Source organism: Lissotriton vulgaris, chromosome 6 (assembly GCF_964263255.1).
Source record: "Lissotriton vulgaris chromosome 6, aLisVul1.2, whole genome shotgun sequence".
Classification (NCBI taxonomy): Eukaryota; Metazoa; Chordata; class Amphibia; order Caudata; family Salamandridae; genus Lissotriton; species Lissotriton vulgaris.
Genome location: NC_141694.1, coordinates 1046062635 through 1046077287, shown reverse-complemented (window position 1 = coordinate 1046077287; position 14653 = coordinate 1046062635). Strand labels below are relative to the sequence as shown.

Sequence of the window (14653 nt, the reverse complement as noted above, 5' to 3'; positions counted from 1 at the left end):
CTCTTCCAGGACAACAATGTGCAATCATCCGGACCCAACACTAGGCGGCGATCTATGCACAGATATGAATGTCAGCAGCCCTTCATGCCAAGAACAGATGCATACTGGTAAGTAGCATATTCCTTCAACAGTTTTAGACAGGAAATCAAGTCAAGTCACTTTATTCAACTATTTTTTATTTATTTATTTTATTTGCAGAGGTTTATATAGCGTTGGCTAGACCCGGAGGTATCGGAGCGCTTTACATGAGGTTAACTTTACAAACCGAGTTACATAATAACATCAGTTACTAGAACATAGAATAACACCTAAACAAGTCCATGGAGCATCGAAGGTAGTGGGGGAGCATCAGGGGGCTAGAAAGTAGATTAGGTATGGCAGACTAGCGATGGAATTAGAGGGGACACCAAAGAAGTAAGAGTTAAAGAGTCAACAAACCGGTTGGGGTCAAGTAATAACAAACATCCAGTGCCGGACCCACTCACTGCGTCGGATCAAGGTGTAAAACATTGGAGAAGAGTAACAATAGAGTGGGGGAAAGGGAATGGGGCAGAAACGATCATAAGTTTAAATGAAATTCACGATTCTGCAGAACGGCACCAAAAATAATGGAGGCATTCGGGCCGGTTCAACACACCGGGCCGGCAACAGAGGCAATCCCCACCCAAACACATCAAAAAAGCAACAATAGAGTAGGGAGAAGGGAACAGTGCAGAAACAAAACACCAGTCAAAACCAGATTCAAAACTCTGCCGAATGGCACCAAACCAGTGGAGGCATCCGAGGCTGGTCTAACCCATCGGGCCGGCAACAGAGGCAGTCCCTATACAAGTCCAGTGCAAAAACCGCAGATGTGGTGGAGGTCTCGGCCTTCGAAGCACAGCGGGTCGGCAAACGGTCCTCCAGCCGAGACCAGCAGATCGCCGAGGAGGCCGTTCGATGGGGGAAAATGGCCGCATCATACCTTCAACTCCATCGAGGGGACGCAGTTGAGAAGCGGTGGAGGGGGAGGGAGCAAGACAGAAGTCGCAGCAGTCCATCCCCGGGAACATACCAGGACGCCGAAGTCTAAACAAAACGGGAGAGACAAAGAGAAAACGGCGACTCTCGTAGACTCCGAGTTGCCTCGGAAAGCGCAACTTGATCGCCGCCGCGAAGGAAGCCCAAAGAACTACCATCTACAACCTCAAGAGAAAAGTAGACTAAAGCGGGATTCAGAGCAACGACGTCCGTGTCCAGGAGGTAAGTGATAGTCCTGGATCAACCCCCCGAAGGGTGATCCCGAACCAGTCTCCTCTCAGCTGCAGTCAGCAGCTCAACCATGCACTTCGGCCATTACCCAAGGAATCCGCAGGCAGTGGATAGTTCATCTTGCTGAATGAAGCTTTCTCTCCTTCAACGAACGTTCAGGGGTTCGCAAAAATTGTGTCATTAAAATCACCGGGGAGATCCCACGCCCGGGAGCTCCCGGCCGGATCTCCTCACCCATCGACTATCTTGCCCCTCTCTGACTATAATGATATCCATAAAAGAGACCTAAAAACATTCATTATAATACATGTTCGAGGCATATGAGCTGCAGATTACACACTGTTGCATAAATCGCCATCTAATGTTGGACCCGGATGCTTGCACTTGTTTTTGTCCTGAAAAGTTCTTTGGAAGTCGCGAGATACAAACATTCATTATAATACATTTCACTCTCCTTCACAGTACATTTATAAAAATAGAGAAGTAAAAAGGAAGCACATAGATATCCTACAGATGATTCAGTCACAGTCAAAAGTACTTTATTTCGCTAGTTATAAACAAACAGCATACAAATATTTCATCAGCAATAAAAACGAGAGATACATTATAAAAACACTTAAAAATTCAAATCGATTCATGAGGAATGACATTGGGCCGTGGCTTGCCAGTCACACATTCCGAAACCAGGCACATTTACCCATCAACCTCAACATGTGTGCAGCATCAAGCAAGCATATGTTGCAATGTCCAGATTAGCATACTGAAAGGGGTACCTTTGGTCAACAGTCAGGCTGCCCCCCTCCCCTGAAGTTTAGGTCTGATTGAGCCCCTGTTTTCTACTTTGCAACCACGCATATCCAGCTACATTATGGCCCACCATCTACATTTTTAACGGTCATTGTATACACCCACAGCCGTCCAACCATCCTTGTATAAAACCATCTATCAGTGCATCCATCTAAAATTTTGCGTATATGTGCACATCTAGGTATTGTCTGTATGCTTTGTGTTCCTGTTAGTGAACAACATAGGCCATTGCAACAAAAACACCTACACTTAAAAGAAGCCAGGCTTATTGGCTTGCAGTGCTTGCTTATAATTAGTGTATCAAAGTTAGCACGAATAAACCGCACCAGGATTCAACCAGTCGATACGCGACACACCTTTCCAGCAGACTCAGACTACCACCTACCACTGTTTCCTACATGGGGGGAACAAGTGCATCGATTTATTTCAGCCTGACACATTTAAATTAAATATCCCTTCCTTCATGACCTAGTCTGCTCTTGGTTTTGAAGGGTGTAGTCCAAGAATATAAGTAAGGGCTCTATGAGAACTTTATTGCAAATAATTTCCATATAGTGCAGCCTCACTATATTCACATCACCATCCTACCTCGAATCAGTGGCAGTTTGAGAACATAATTGTCAGAGGTTGGTGGATTTACCAGCGCCATAAGACAGTATGGCATAGTAGTGACTGACTTCCGAGATGCATTTCAAGTACCCCATGCCGGTGGGTGGCAGGATCCGCCACCACCTCCCCCGCTGGCGCGGGAGTGTGTCAGACAAATGGGTGCTGCAGGTAATTTGCAAGGGTTACTCCCTTCCCTTTCACTCCCCACTGCATGTCGTGGGAGAATCATTTGGCTCTTCTCCAACAAGAAGTTGCGGCCCTCTTGGCTAAGGGGGCCATCGAGTGCATTCCTGGGCTAGAAGTAGGGAGTGGTTGCTAATCCCACTACTTTCTGGTCCCCAAGAAGGACAAAGGGGGTCTGCGTCCTATCTTGGACCTACGGGGCGTGAACCTTTTCCTCTGGAAGGAGAAGTTCAAGATGCTAACCCTGGCTCGGGTCTTGACTGCTCTCGACCCTGGAGACTGGAAGGTAGCGTTGGATTTGCAGGATGAACATTTTCACATCCCCGTCCTGCCGGCCCACCGGCGTTACCTGCGGTTCATGGTAGGCCAGGAGCATTTTCAGTTTACCGTGCTCTGCTTCGGCCTTACCAGCGCCCCTCGGGTGTTCACGAAAGTGATGGCAGTGGTTGCTGCTCATTTGCGCAGGTCAGGGATGTCAGTCTTCCCCTACCTCGACGACTGGTGGTTGAAGCGGGCTCGCCCCAGGCAGTCGTCCACCACCTTCAGACTACAGCCGACCTCCTGCATTTGCTGGGGTTCTCCCTCAACGAGCCAAAGTCGCACCTGAGTCCCTCTCAGAAGCTCCCCTTCATCGGAGCCGTTCTGGATTCGACACAGTTTTCGGTTTATCCTCCCGAGCAGTGAATCCGAGATATTCAGGCTATGATTCCGATCTTTCAGCCTCTATCCCGGGTTTCAGTCAGGATGACCCTCCGGCTCCTGGGCCTGATTGCCTCCTGCATCCTGCTGGTGCAACATGCCAGATGACAAAAGCGGGCTCTGCAGTGGGACCTGAAGTTCCAGTGGGCACAGCATCAGGGCAACCTGTCCGATCATGTCCAGATCTCGGAGGGCACTGCACGACAACTGCAGTGGTGGCTCACGAATCGCGATTGGGTCAATGGCAGATCCCTCTCCCTTCCCCAACCGGAGCACACAGTGGTGACGGATGCGTCCCTCCTGGGATGGGGAGCCCACTTGGGAGAGGCGGAGATCAGAGGCCTCTGGTCTCCGGCGGAGTCCCGGCTCCATATCAACCTTCTGGAGCTGCGGGCGATCCGACTTGCACTGTAGGCATTCCTTCCCTCTGTCCCGGGAAGTGTAGTGCAGGTGTTCATGGACAACACCACCGCCATGTGGTATTGCAACAAACAGGGCTGGTGGGGTCCTGGACCCTATGTCAGGAGGCTCTGCGCCTCTGGAGATGACTGGAACATCGAGGCATTACCTTGGTGGTTCAACACCTGGCAGGTTCTCTAAAACCAAAAAACGTGCTAGAAACAATAACAGGGAGGCACTTCTAGAAAGACGTGAGAGACCCTTGGCTGAGAATCAACCCATCACTTGTGTAACTACATACACCCCTCTGTCCTCTGAGATTAGGGGTACCATCAGACACCACTGGGGAATCCTTAACACTGGGGAGTTGACACTAGAAGAACCTAGGTTTGCCTTCAAGAGGTCAAAAAACTTGAAGGACATCCTCATCAGTACTAGACCCAAGAACACTAAGAAGGATACCCAACGGACACTCTGGCACCTACCCCCAGTCACGGGCCATTTTCCTTGCGGTATGTGTGGTGTCTGTAAATACACCATGACACTGAAGACGATCCAACTTTCGGAGAACTTCAAGTGGGAGATTAGACACCATACCAATTGCAATACAGCCCATTGCATCTATCTTCTCAAGTGTCCTTGCGATCTCCTTTACATTGGGATGACTTCTCGGCCAGTGAAAACAAGAATCATTGAACACCGGAGCAACTTTCGTTGCAAAAAAACGCATACGAAGATGTGCAAACACTTTGTGGAACAAAACCATGATGAAGATTCCATGAAGTGGGTGGTACTTGAAGCCAGCCCCAACTGCCCAAGTAATGCCCTGTTCCGTAAGGAACAAAGATGGATCCATCGATTGTCCACAGACAAACGAGGCCTCAACGAGGATATCCCATGGCACTCGCTGTAGGATACCTGGGCCCCCTTTTCTGTTCCCACACATGAACCACCCGCCCTACACACGGGCCATACACGTGACAATTGCCCAGCTGTGTCACTCGAACAATAGTCCCTATAGCCACTGTTATACTTGATACATCGCGATGTCACACACCAAGCGACGTGTCCCACATGCTTGACTGAGCAATCTGCCATCGCTGTCCCCATGCGACCTAAATGCATCACACTGTGGCCCCCATGCACATCTAGCACCATACACATTAGTAGACCTACTCAAGATGGCCGCCGAACTGTGCTCCTCAACCACGTGACCGCTCTGTAGGGTCGGTCACTACACACGCCCACCAAACGGGTCACGCTATGTTAAAACAAATCTGGCGCTAACCTATTTACTCTATCCACACTGTAGCAAGCCTACAGGTAAAATCAAATTTTAATCACGATGTCTGCATAGTGTCATGCGTTAGTTTACGCCACTCAAAGATGGCCGCCACAATATGCGCCTCGATCACGTGATTTTACCGAGAGGGCGGAGACGCGCCAGATCTCGCTGACCCAGTAACGCGCTCTAAATTCCCCCGCCGCCGAGCTCTCACATCTACTCGAGCTCGGCGGAGAAGGGTAGGTCACACTACACGGACACGGAAGGATAGAGGTAAGCCCTACTAGACTAGGATTTGACCATGGGTTACATCAGGGCAGCCCCATGCTGCTTGCATATACTATGTATCAACTCCAACCGATTTCCAATCCCTGGCACCTTGTCTTTTGTTATACCTAGCATACTCCTTGGGCTCTCCCCCGATGTCTAGTCCCGCCGACCCCTCATGTGGCATGTAATCCTCAACCTTTAGGTGAGTGGGCCATCTGTGCTAGTCCATTACTCATTACTGTACCGTTTTGGGACACAGTGTGTGCTTTGGTTTGTTTCTATATGCACGTCTTTAAAAAGGGTGTGACAGTCAACATACTTGCTCGCTCCCCCAATACTAGAGCAGCCAAACCCTCAGAAAATGCTGCAATAAGAACCATAAATTTAAAATCTGCAATATTTCTTAAAGTTCATTCTGAGAAATTGGTTTTAATTTTAATTATTGTTTTTAGCCCACATTTCATCACCTACCTCCTCACAGACTCAGCAGTTGCTGTGTGTGCTTGTCACTGCGCACTTTACACACAGACTTTGTTGCAAGGCATGCTTTCTCGCACCGTAGAGGCATGCTTTATATTATATAAACACTCTGGCATTTGACTGCAACTACCAACATGCATAAAACGGCAATTAATGTTTTTTCTCCTTTTTCTCCCTCAATGTCCAGGCATAGGAGTACCCACAGAGGTAACACAAGACACACGTGACACTTGCATGTGTGCCACTGCACTTTTACACGGTCCTGATGAATCGCGGGTGAATAGACCAATAGCGTGAAACATGTCGACCCTCATCACCTTTAGCCTCAACTAGGGTCACTTGACCTAACCTGTTGACATCCTAGTGAGCCTAACCCTCTTTTTAACTGTAACCAGGGGACCCCCAGAATAAATAGAATTCAGGTACCCCTTGCTACATTTTAATACCCCACACACCACCACTTCTAGTCCGGTCCACACACCCCCACCTCACCATAAGGCAGTTGGAAAAAGATCTCCGCTAAAGAGCCCCTCTTTGAGGTGAGCCCGTCGGGGATTGCACCGCCTCCCCGACGAGGAGCAACTGCCGATGATGAAGCATGACATCCTTCGGGGTGTGTGAGGCCATTCCATCCAACAAAATGGATGCCCCAGGATGTTACTCTAACATCTGCGGTCATGCCAGATAAATACTTCCTACACTCCCCATAGGAACAGTACAGCGACCCCTCTTGTTTCCTAGGTTCTCTAAACGCCAGGGCGGACAAACTCAGTCGCCGGTGCTTGTTGGATCACGAATGGCGTCTGAACTGACGTGGCGCAAGGTCTCTTTCTGCAGTGGGGAGAGCCTTGGTTTGATCTATTCGTCACCGAAGAGAACTCGCAATGTCATCAGTTCTGCGCGTTGGAATTTCCAAGGCGGCACTCGCTCGGAGACTCTTTTAGTCTCTAGTGGAGCTGCGGTCTACTGTACGCTTTTCTGCCTATACCACTTCTGTGCAGAGTGCTGAAGAAGATGAGGCGTGACCGGGCCCAAGTTATGCTTGTGGCTCTGGACTGGGCTAGAAGAGTATGGTATCCCGAGCTACTCAGTATGAGCATCGATCCCCCGATCCGTCTGCCTCTTCGGGAGGATCTTCTGTCGCAGCAGCAGGGGACGGTCCTCCACCCGAACCTGTCCAGCCTCCACCTCCATGCGTGGTGATTGAGCGCCGAAAGTTGATGGATTTCGTCCTTCCTCCCGAAGTCTGTAATGAAATTCTTGTAGCCAGGCGTTCCACCACGAAAACGGTATACGCCTGCCGATGGAACAAATTTGTGGCATGGTGCACAGCAAAGGCTGTGGATCCCCTTTAGGCCCCTCTTTCTGAGGTTCTTCTGTGTCTCCTATATTTGCCCCAGCAGGGCTCTGCTCTGGACACTATCAAAAGGCTTTCTGTCTGCCATTTCCGCCTTCCTGAGGCTTCCTGATCAGCCTTCTCTATTTTTAAGTCCCCGGTTGTTAACCGCTTTCTCAAAGGCATTACACATTCCTCCCGTGCCTTTCATAATGCCACAATGGGACTTAAATCTTGTCTTGACTTTTCTGATGTGCGCTCCCTTTGAGCCTCTTCATAACTGTCTTTTACGTCGTCTTACTCTAAAGACTGCTTTCCTGGTAGCTATCACCTCCGTCAGAAGAGTGAGTGAGCTCCAGGCTCTTTCTTCTAAACTTCCTTTCCTTTCTGTTCATCCTGACAAGGTGGTTTTAAGGACCCGTCCTTCTTTCTTGCCAAAGGTTGTCACGCCCTTCCACATTGGGCAGACCATCACTTTGCCCACCTTCTTTCCGCCTCCGCATCCTTCCAGGGAAGAGGAGAGGCTCCATCGTCTGGACCCAAAGCGTGCGCTTGCATTCTATCTGCTCTTTGTTGGTGACGTGGGCGCTAAAAAAGGGCGGCTGTGCACAAACGGACCATTTCGCGGTGGGTCGTTCTCTGCATCAAGGCCGGTTACTCGTTGGCTAAGAAGGAACCTCCTGTGGGACTGCGTGCCCATTCCACCAGGGCAACTGCAGCCACTACTGCCTTGGGACGTGGCGTTCCTTTGCATGACATTTTTCAGGCAGCTACGTGGGCCTCGCTGCACACGTTTACAAAGCACTACTGCCTTGACAGTTCAGTCCGGAGAGACAACTTCTTTGGCTGTTCTGTTCTCCGTGACTTCCTGGTGTAATTTTGTTCGCAGACCGACCACCGGGGTTGGTATTGCTGGGGTATCTATTCTAAGGTAAGGAATCTATCCCCAACGTGTCTCTTGCAGATGCACAAGTTACTACTTGTGTAACGATATATCTGTCAGAGACATTAGTTAGTGATAGATTCCTTACCGCCCCGCTCATCCTCCCCGTTCTGCGAACTGGTTACTAGGGTTAAGGTCATCCCCTTCTAGGGCCCTAGTTTTATGCACCAATGGTCAGTATCTTGCATGGCACTGGGTTCCTGGCGCGGAAAGTCGTGTACAGAACTGACGTCCGCGCGCATGGTTGGTGCCTAAGTACTCTCCGTGACATCATCTCGGCGCTGATGATGCCAGTGACGGACGCGGAGCCGCAGGACGCCACCTTCTGACGCGCAAGGGTACTGCTAAGCAAAACTTTCCGGATCCAGTCTGACGCCTGGGGATATTCTAAGGTAAGGAATCTATCACTAACTAATGTCTCTTACAGATATATCGTTACACAAGTAGTAACTTGTGCTTTAGGGTTTTACCAGCCCTTAAAAAGCCATTGGATGTGGCTTGCATGTAAATGTAAGGTAGTGCCTTTTTGATGTGCATGTTTTTCTTGCTGCATTTCTAATAAACTCAAACAACATCAGTCCCAATACTTGCCACATAGAGTGCCACCTGTAATGTCCAATACGTTGTCATTGTTTCTTTTGAAATCCCTATTAACCTGGGGGAAACAGGAGTTAGAGGCATAGGTAAGACCATCTGAAAAAGTGAAACGCTGAGATGCTGCTGCTCACTAGTGATTATTACCCGTTCCAGGACCGTTACTGGATGTCAAAGATGCTCAGGACTTGGATGCTTTGGCCAAGCACGAGACCAAGGAGGACAAAATCTTTGCACATTTCAAGAACAAAATAGCCCCAGAGCCAAAACAGGTATGTAGATGTTTTCTTTTTGTATTTGGTCCACATTTCATCAACCATGACCATTGGAGACGTGCTCTGGCTATATAACCTTCTTTTTTTTTTTGTGAAAATCTTTATTAACATGAAGGCATATGATGCATATAATATAATACAATCAAGCTTTTAGTCTCGTTTTTGTATATTCACATATCTGTAGGCCACAACATGTATTACGTATTCTTAATTCGTGACTTAATCTACCCCAACTATAACTTATGTATTCGTTCCCATATGTCCATATAGCAGTCTATCAAATTTTCTTTCGCTGTGTGCTGTCTAACTTTGAACCCCCATCATATAAATTCTAAGAAAAAACCCAAACATGAGTCGTCACTCTCAAGCAAGTTTTCCACACTTAACTCTCCCCAGCAGCAATTCTCCATGCCCCTAAGTTAACGTTCAGTAAAGTTGTTGCAGAACGTCACTTCACTTGGTCCGTTGAGGTAGCCACCCTCCGCCCATATCCTTACTCATCCTCCCCCTCGGAGTCCAGGTCTTCTCCTTCCGGCAAAGGTTCACATATTTCTCCCCTATAGACATTCCATGCCGCCCACAAGTTGTTCCATTTGTGGGGGCAGGCCCGAAGTACATACACCGCCCTTTCCGTAATCATCAGTATGTCCATGTTTTTAGCCCATCTGTTCGCTGTGGGCAGTTCTGGAGCTCCCCACTTCTGCGCAATATCTCGCTTAGCCACTGTCATGGCCAGTGTAGCCCAAATTAGTCCGTATCTATCTAAGTCGTTGGGGTCCCAGATGTTCAAGAGGCATTTGCGTGGCTCTGGCAAAATGGAGATCTTAAGCGTTTGTGAGATTGTACGCATTATTTGCCTCCAGAATTCCTGTACCTGTGGGCAGTCCCATAGTGTATGAAACAGTGTTCCCTCCTCCCCGCAACCCCTCAAGCAAAAGGGATGTGGTGCCCTATGTATTTTGTGAAGCAGTGTCCTAGTGTAGTAGATGCGGTGTAGAATTTTGAGTTGCACTAGTCTGAACTTTGCCGAAATGCCCACCTCTCTCGGAGAGGCAAGTGCCTCATTCCGATTCATCTGCCTCACCTATCTCACCCATCCATTTGCTATATAACATTTTTAACTGTTAATCTATAGCTAGCCTCCTGTAAATCTTAATCACCATTCCTTTTGTAGCAAAGTCAAGCGCACACAACCAGTGTTTGTTGATTTGTAGTAATCATATTAGTCGTGATGGATAAAATTGCAAACGGATGCTTTTTTTAATGTGTTTTTAATAGTTTGGTGAGTGATTCTCCTGATTATAAGGAGGACTTTTCGAACAAGAAACCAGCCGACACGTGATTCGTCAATTCGGGGTAAACCTGTGACTCTTCAGGGCTGGGGACAAAAAAGGTGTAATGGTGTGAACAAGGGAAGATACAATGGTGAGAGTAAGGAACACTAAGTGGGGACCAGTGGGGAAGCTAGGAGGTTGTGGAGAGACAAACAACCAGGTGGGAACGTGGAGACCTAAGGGTATGTGCAACGGCGACGCAGGAGTGTTCCTGTCGGAGAGACAGGGCACCAAAGTGAACAAAAAATACACAGGTGAGTGCTGTAGGTGTGGTGTTGAGGTGCTCAGAAGAAAGATAATGCACAAATTACAAGATTACGAACGCAGCGACGCAAGGTTCACACGGTGTGTGTCATGTGAAGTACATAAGGTAAGAGCATACGTAAAAGTGCATAAACATCAGTACTACACGTACGGAAATCGCAACCTGTAAGGAGGAAGGAAAAACTGAACAGGAAACCATATAGGGGACAAAAGTGGTGATAAGTGGAGTGAGTGAGTGTATCGTCATTGGAGGTGAAGACAGTATGACATGAGAGCATAACCATGAATAAAGTCTAGATGGAAAGTGAACTCTCTTAGCCTGTCAGACCGGTGAGGTACCTTGGGAGACAAAAAGGAAAAGTAGTCCATTCCAATTTCAAAATGACGTGTATGTACCAGTAACGGGCTCTTAATGCAGTACATTGGGAGAGAAAACAACTATCACAAATAAAAAATGGAAAGGCATAATAGACAGCTGAGTGGAACATTCCTGTTCAGTGCATAATGCGCTGTTGGATCAGTACCTTGGGAGATAAAAATGCTAACATGATTCTGTTCCGTAAAGTAAATGGCATTTGGCGTGGTGGGGAAAAAAGCAGGTTTGAAAGTATACATCCTAATATGTCCCGGGTTGCTACTACATTGGTAAAAAATCGAGATGGACATAATTCAGACAATATTACAAGCGGAAAAAGAAAACACAATGAAAAACTCAATGAAAACACACAACGGAGATTCACGAAACTGTTAACAAGAAAACGTTTAGGTGCAGCGTATCAGAGATGACTAGACATGTATCTGACGCAGGTCTCGCAAAGTATGCAGCAATACTGGGTGTGTTATTTAGGCTCTAGTGTGGTGGTCGATAGTCAGAAATAAAAGCGCACAGAGGTTGTGAATGGTGCGCGGTGTCAAAATGAAAAGGGTGCCGTTGCGCTAACGGGGAAAAGTTACATGCAGCTCAAGTGGCAGTAGGACAGGTCCGTCTCTCGTGTAGATGTAGAGAGACACAAAACATGGGCCAGTGCAGGTAGAGGTTAAAAAATCATCAAGTCCACAGCAGGAGTAAAGCTACGGTGGCGGTAAAGGGGGCCCGTTCTCACAATCTAGAGGCGGAAACACAAAGGTGTGTTAGAAACCGGCTGAATTTACATGACAGTAACAGTAATCAGAAAAGGGTGTCGCATACCTGTCTTATGCGGCGTGATCACGGTATCTGTGTGAAGGAGGAATGAAAGGCAGGGTTTAGAAAATGATAGAAAGGGCGTGTGGAATACTCTGATCTAAGATGGGAAAGGAAACAACAGCACTCACCGGGGGACCTGTGTATTTCCAATCCGGTCCTAATCGGGTATGGGTGGATGATAAATATTAAATCAAGCACCAATGCGTGCGATGGGCAGTCACCTAATGCGGGTCAGCAGTAGGCAAATGAGGCAGCAGGGTATGCTAGCACTCACAAAAGGGCTGAAAAAAGATTAACAGGAGCAAATATGAAATAGACGGGGAAGGTATGACCAGGTCCTTAAACGGCCGTTATCTGAAGGGCGAGGACAGTCCTCCTAACTTGTAGCCAAGAGGAGCGCGATTGCTCTAGGTCGTCGGTTCTCTGGATGCGGGAAACAACGTGTGTACAAAGAATACGCCTGTTATAGGCCATCACAGATGACTTGTAACGTTAAGCACCTGGCATGACAAAACACTAGAGCATTCCTTTTGTCCCATCACAAAATAAGGGCCCTCCTTCTTTTCTCCTATTCCATCCTAAGGCTACTCTGCTACTTTCTGACAAGAAAGAAATGTGCTCCTCGAAGCTGCTACATTTTTTTTTGCTTGACTGGTATTAATCATATGTCATAGTATATATGCAACCACTCTTCTCTTATCAACACTGGTGTGAACCTTTCTAACTCCCACACGTCTTTCCCCAACTGGAAGATAGATATGGACTGGAAACGGTCTCTCTTCATCTTTAATATAATTTTGTGGTGCCCATGCCTAACAATTTGTTTTTCTACTTGTTTCCACTTTCCTTCATTTCAGCTTGGGGCTCACTTGTTAGTTTTTATCTGTAAATATCTTTCCAGGAAATTGACGAGATCTGTGAATATTTGAGCAACCGACTCTCACTGACACCAGTCTTCAGTCTTGCAGCTTAAATCTCAGATATGATTTAACTAAAGGTGAAGTTTGTTTTTCTTCTTTGTATCACAGAAAACAACAAATAGACAAGAGATAATTATAGGGAGGGGGCATAAAGTTGCAAAGCATCAACCTGCATTGTAAAATCTGAAGGTCCCCTACACCATCCCACCATTGTTTGGCAAAGGGAAAGCTGAAAACGGAGAACAATGGCTTGGAGTTCTCCGCACCAGTATCTGCTCGTGAACTTGAAAAGTGGTGGGGCTTAAGATGAAACCATGAATTGTTTCAGAGAATTAATGGTGTACTAAGGGAGCCTGGCCCGAAGGTGTGCAGCCAGCACCGTAGTGGGTTTGGATCTTCCCTGTGAAACATTTCGTAAAGCAACTGTGCTTCCCCAGAAACCAAGGATCCTACAGAATATGCCAGTTATTTTTCATTTCTCACGTCTTTCTCTGATTCATCCTCTTTTCTCCATATAAGTATCCTTTATCATGTTGTATTCTTTACTTTGCAGGAGGCACATTATTCCTCTACACTGAATTATAAGTAAAACCTCAGACTATAATGCAGAGTAACTGGATTAACCTTCAAAATTATCATACTAATATGATAGTGTGAAGGTAGTGTAAAATGAAGCCTTCTTCTGAACAATGAAACTAGAATAGATTTACCTTGGTATATGTACTTGTTACTAATATCTGTGTGGGCATAGTTTTGAAAAAGTTGTTGTATAAGTTGACTGTTAAGACTCTGCTCCTTTTGACCTTGCTCCTTTTGACCTTGCTCCTTTAGCACTGCCACACCTTGACTGCCACACCTTGACCTCTAATGTGCTGAAGTAATTTTTTTTTATTTTATTTTTTTAATTTTTAAACCTTTATTCAAAACAGTGCACACAGCTATTCAGCCTGACATCCCGGAGGCAAGGCAGCATTGTGAATCAGGAAAACAATAGTGCAAGAATTAGTACAGCAGAACGATGAAGGTTGATTTTACTTTTTATAAGAAAAAACACAGAGAAAGTAAGAAGTAAGGAGAAGCGCCAGACCAGGCGCAAAGATAGGCAATGGAGTGTGAGAAACAGTGAGGCGTTGTGGAGGGGTCGGGAGGGTATATCGAGCACAAATGTGACCAAATGAAATGGAACCATGAGTGGGGAGGGAGGGAAACACAGGATAGCTCATATACAATATTGCAGTTGGTGTCACAGGCTACGGCGACAGGTGTTCCTCCAGCGGAGCGGATTCCGGGGGGATGCAGATGTTCCCCCTGTATGCATTCCAGGCCCCCCACAATTTCTGCCACTTTTTAGGCTTGCCCCTGGCAACATACACGGTCTTCTCCCTAAACATACACCAATCCATATTGGCTTTCCATTGTACCACCTTAGGAGCTGCTGCAGCACCCCATTTCTGCGCGATATCCCGTTTAGCCACCATGTTGCCAAGGGTTACCCATTGAGTCTGGGCGACGTTGTGGTCCGTCGGATCCCAGATGTTAAGGAGGCATCTCCTGGCTTCCGCATGCACCACTACCCCAGTCACCTCATTCATAATGGAGTGCACGCGTCGCCAGTAGGAAACTATAGCGGGACATTCCTAAAGGATGTGCAGAAAAGTGGCAAGGGCACCGCAGCCACGACGACAAAGCCCATCCACGGAGTAGCCCATATGCACGAGTCGGGGACCAGTGACGTAAACCCTGTGCAGGATCTTAAGCTGCACCAGTCTGAGACGAGAGGAGATGGCAACCTCCTTAGGGGAGGATACCGCACTCTGC

The 14653-nt window shown here is 47.3% G+C and overlaps 1 protein-coding gene across 1 annotated transcript in view; it reads left to right on the top strand.

The window, feature by feature from the left end:
* The window catches only part of PDCD2 (programmed cell death 2), a 323560-nt gene that overhangs the window by 169823 nt on the left and 139084 nt on the right, over nucleotides 1–14653 (top strand). The window contains exon 4 of the mRNA XM_086927106.1: nucleotides 9013–9128. Coding sequence (XP_086783232.1) covers nucleotides 9013–9128 — 116 coding nt within the window. The remainder of the gene's footprint in view (nucleotides 1–9012; nucleotides 9129–14653) is intronic.